The sequence below is a fragment of the Bombina bombina genome, chromosome 3, assembly GCF_027579735.1.
Source record: "Bombina bombina isolate aBomBom1 chromosome 3, aBomBom1.pri, whole genome shotgun sequence".
NCBI lineage: Eukaryota > Metazoa > Chordata > Amphibia > Anura > Bombinatoridae > Bombina > Bombina bombina.
The window spans coordinates 648,068,992-648,073,991 of record NC_069501.1 but is presented as its reverse complement, the minus strand read 5'-3'; the positions used below and the strand labels follow the sequence as shown (position 1 = coordinate 648,073,991).

At 39.1% G+C, this 5,000-nt stretch overlaps 1 protein-coding gene across 1 annotated transcript in view; it reads left to right on the top strand.

Annotated features, from left to right (window-relative positions):
* Positions 1 to 5,000, top strand: part of GEMIN4 (gem nuclear organelle associated protein 4) — a 42,160-nt gene that overhangs the window by 36,436 nt on the left and 724 nt on the right. The window contains exon 3 of the mRNA XM_053707371.1: positions 2,369 to 5,000. This exon is cut by the window's right edge and continues 724 nt beyond it. Within this exon, the coding sequence (XP_053563346.1) occupies positions 2,369 to 5,000 (2,632 nt within the window). The remainder of the gene's footprint in view (positions 1 to 2,368) is intronic.

Here is a 5,000-nt window from a genome sequence, read left to right as displayed (position 1 = left end):
CCCTCACATTTTTGAAAATATTTTATTATATCTTTTCATGTGACAACACTGAAGAAATGACACTTTGCTACAATGTGAAGTAGTGAGTGTACAGCCTGTATAACAGTGTAAATTTGCTGTCCCCTCCAAATAACTCAACACACAGCCATTAATGTCTAAACCGTTGGCAACAAAAGTGAGTACACCCCTAAGTGTAAATGCCCAAATTGGGCTCAATTAGCCATTTTCCCTCCCCGGTGTCATGTGACTCATTAGTGTTACAAGGTCTCAGTTGTGAATGGGGAGCAGGTGTGTTAAATTTGGTGATATCGCTCTCACACTCTCTTATACTGGTCACTGGAAGTTCAACATGGCACCTCATGGCAAATAACTCTCTGAGGATCTGAAAAAAAGAATTAAGATGGCCTAGGCTATAAGAAGATTGCCAAGACCCTGAAACTGAGCTGCAGTACGGTGGGCAAGACCATACAGCGGTTTCACAGGACAGGTTCCAATCAGAACAAGCCTCACCATGGTCGACCAAAGAAGTTGAGTGCACATGCTCAGTGTCATATCCAGAGGTTGTCTTTGGGAAATAGACATATGAGTGCTGCCAGCATTGCTGCAGAGGTTGAAGGGGTGGGGGTCAGCCTGTCAGTGCTCAGACCATACGCTGCACACTGCATCAAATTGGTCTGCATGGCTGTTGTCCCAGAAGGAAGCCTCTTCTAAAGATTATGCACAAGAAAGCCCGCAAACAGTTTGCTGAAGACAAGCAGACTAAGGACATGGATTATTGGAACCATGTCCTGTGGTCCGATGAGACCAAGATAAACTTATTTGGTTCAGATGGTGTCAATCATGTGTGGCGGCAACCAGGTGAGGAGTACAAAGACAAATGTGTATTGCCTACAGTCAAGCATAAGTGCTACCGGCACTGGGGAGCTACAGTTCATTGAGGGAACCATGAATGCCAACATGTACTGTGACATACTGAAGCAGAGCATGATCCCCTCCCTTCAGACTGGGCCACAGGGCAGTATTCCAACATAACGACCCAAAACACACCTCCAAGACGACCACTGCCTTGCTAAAGAAGCTGAGGGTAAAGGTGATGGACTGGCCAAGCATGTCTCCAGACCTAAACCCTATTGAGCATCTGTGGGGCCTCCTCAAACGGAAGGTGGGGGAGCGCAATGTCTCTAACATCCACCAGCTCTGTGATGTCATCGTGGAAGAGAACTCCATTGGCAACCTTTGAAGCTCTGGTGAACTCCATGCCCAAGAGGGTTAAGGCAGTGCTGGAAAATAATGGTGGCCACACAAAATATAGACACTTTGGGCCAAATTTGGACATTTCCACTTAGGGGTGTACTCACTTTTGTTGCCAACGGTTTAGACATTAATGGCTGTGTTGAGTTATTTTGAGGAAACAGCAAATTTACACTGTTATACAGGCCGTACACTCACTACTTTACATTGTAGCAAAGTGTAATTTCTTCAGTGTTGGTACATGAAAAGATATAATAAAATACTTACAAAAATGTGAGGTGTGTACTCACTTCTGTGGGATACTGTGTGTGTGTATGTACTGTATATGTATGTATGTGCCTCTTGATTGTTATCTTGCTTAATTTACTGTGTCCAAAAAGGAGCACATACTGTATAATTAAGCGATTGCACATATCAACCAATCACAGTGCACCACGTAGTAGCGACCTCACGGGGGGGGGGGGGGTGTTGAAATACAATGGGAAAATTACAGGAAAAGCATGCCAAAAAAATGACAGCGCACTGTAAAGTGTTTCAGTTGTGCATAATTAAACATTTTATTTAGTATTAAATTATGAGTTTAATATCCCTTTTAATCTAATATAAAATAATTAATTAATGAAAATATAACAATTCAATATACATTCATTATTTTTTGCTTGCTGTGTAAGGTAAAATACCTTGGACAATTCTACTTGTTCTACACCACCCAGTAAGACTAAAGCTGAGACCTTTTCTTACTTTTCCTTTTGCCTTAGCATTTACCTCTCCAACACTCTCCTCAGAAATATATTCTGTTAAGGTGGATTACCAGTGTCACTGCTTGTGAAAAACAAAATCATTATTTGCAATAGTGGAGAGGATACTAACTGTAGATAAGGTAGTAGGATATTAAATAAGTAGTATGATGCTTTTCAGCAATTATTGACTAAGGCTATAAGAATAAATACCAAATAAATATATAAGCATATGAATGAGCCTATATAAATAACAAACTGAAAACTGCATGTAACTTTCAGCTTCATACAGTTTTTAGATTGTGTTAATGATCTTTTAAAGAAAAACATTTTGTTTGTTTAAATAACTATTTTATACATGTTTTTTTCTTTCAATGCAGGAAGTTGGAATGTATGTGAGCAAACGGTGGTACTACAAGGTGCATTCTTGCTAGCCGAAAAGCTAATCCATCCCAAAACATTGGTGGAGACAAAGAAGTCCGACTGGCCTTTGATTGAAAAGCCGATTACAGATGCATTAAAAGAAATCTGCTTGGTTAGTCAATCTCAAAACCAAGAATGGAAGAAAAGGGCCATTGCTGTTCTTTGGGCAAAAATCCTTTGTTGCAGACCAGATTTGTCCTTGGATCCAGACATGAATATTGAGAGAAAATGGAAAGAAGATGTTTTTTTTCCAGTAGAAAAAATGATCCCAAAAATAAATCATACAGTTCTCTTTGAGCTGCTGAAAACAACAAAAGCAGCAAAAATATTTGCAGAACTGCTATTAGCGTTTCCTCCAGATTTCTGGGTTGACGAAGCAGATTTAATGATGCATCACGTTGTTGAGGAGACCTCCTTGGCTGATGTAACTTTTTTTTTAGACATCTGGTGGGAGATTCTAAAAAGCAGCAATGATAGACAAGACGAGACCGTTAAGTTATTTGGGGACATCATCTGTCAATACCTAACAAAATCAACTGATGAACTTTGTCAACGCACCAAGAGATTTAAACCTGACCCCGAGCAGTTTCTGCCCCCAGCTGATAACATTCTCACCATTTTTATAGAGGGATTACACAAAATTAGACAATACATTGATAACAGTGAGCTAAAGTGCTATACTGTTGCGAACCTGACTGAAATGTTGTGCTCATCTGCATTTATAGAGGAGACTCAGTGTCTTCCAATCGGACTGTATCTGGAAAAAATTGTTGCTGTTCTATCTTTTTGGAACACAGGATCCAAAAATCAGTGTCACAACTATAACTTTCTGGAAATGCTTAAAGAAGCAGAAAGAACCATAAAGAGCGGTAGCACAGCTTCTAGGTTTAAGTTGTTACATGGAGCTCAGCACTTTGGTTTAAATATCCTTAAAGATTTACTGCACCAGTGGGGGGATGAGATACAAAATTATATGAATAGCAGCAAAGATCTTGGGTATGAAAGCTATAGGATGGCTGACAGCCTACTTTGCCTTCATAAAATCCTGATAGATTTAAGAGATACGGATACATTTCCTGAAGAACAAAGAGGAAATGCATTAGAACTGGTGCACAGTATTACAAGCCTTCAAGAGAAAACTGTGAACGTTCAATTAAAACGTTCAACTGATGACAGTACTACAATTGCCACTGTTGCCATGTCAATTATTGAGAATAAAATGGATAGATACAAAGAAGTGTGCTCTTTGTTTGCCTCCGAAGTATCTTGGGCTTTTTCTGAAGACTGGATAAACTGTCTAAAAAGGAACAAAGCCCATTTTCAGGAGCCAGACCTAATTTTTAAATTACTGGAAACTGTATCAAAGGCTACGTCTTTACAAAGCAATGTAAGCATTGAACAAAAGCAAAATGCTACTAATTTCATTTTAAACTTATTTGCAGAACTATCTTTAAGTGAGATGGACAATGTGCTGCAGAGGGTTTTGTCTTCCTGGGGTAAGAAAGGACTATCACAAAGTATGAAAGCATTTACAAATGATTTCCAAGAGGAACTTAACACAACGTTCAATCAAATCTCTCAAAGTGTGTCAGACTATAGTGCTGCTAAGGCTGTTTCAAAAGTGGCAAAATTAGCCTTATTGTACCCTGAAGCAGTTGTAAATAAAGCATGCCATTTTGCTGTTATTAACCTTGGTGCTCATACCTTTCTAGCAAAGATATTGATTTCTTTACCTGCCTTACGTTTTAGGACTATTATTAATGGAGAGACGTCAGTCTCACTACTATCCCAGTGCTTGATCGACACTTGTTGGGGAAAATTATCATCTGCTAAAGAAGAAAGCCAATTTTTATACTTGTTGGCATTTCTGATGAATCCTTCTGAAACTCAAGATAGCACAGCTGTCATTCTTCTCCAACCTGCAGAAGTAGTAAGAACATTTGTTTTACCATATATTCTAGATGATAGTTTCAATATTGAGCTATGTTTACAAATTCTTCAAAAAGCTCTGACTTTTCAAAATTCTGTTGATGAATCTGGCAAACATTGGATTTTGTCCTGCGCTCCTTTTCCCCTTATCATGTCCCTTTGTAAACTTCTCAATAGCTTTACAAAGTACTGGCAGCATTCTGAACAGAAATGTTTTCTTACACTAGGCTCCAAAGAGTTAATCATTGATATTCTTTCCATCATTTGTAGTTTGATTCTGCCTGAAGCTGAAAATTCTCCAGAAACTTGGAACAAATCACTTTTTTGGCTTCATAGAAAAATGGAACATTTGGATTGGGTGATACATCTGAGACTAAAGCCAATATATGGAGAGCACTTTAAAAATGGAGTCCCCTCTCAATTATTTGAGGTCTGTAAACTTTCCGAGTACGATTGGACGGCACTTGACCTTCCTGAATATGGTCCTGGTACAGGGCTGTTGGCTTGGCTGGAATGTTGCTGCATCTCCAGCAATATGAAAGATCAAATGCTTTCCCTCCTTTCCGTCAACAGAAAAAATCCAGAAGAAGTTAATCTCTTTAGCAAAGGGTTTCTAGTAGCCATGATACAAATTCTTCCATGGTGCAGTATAACTGAATC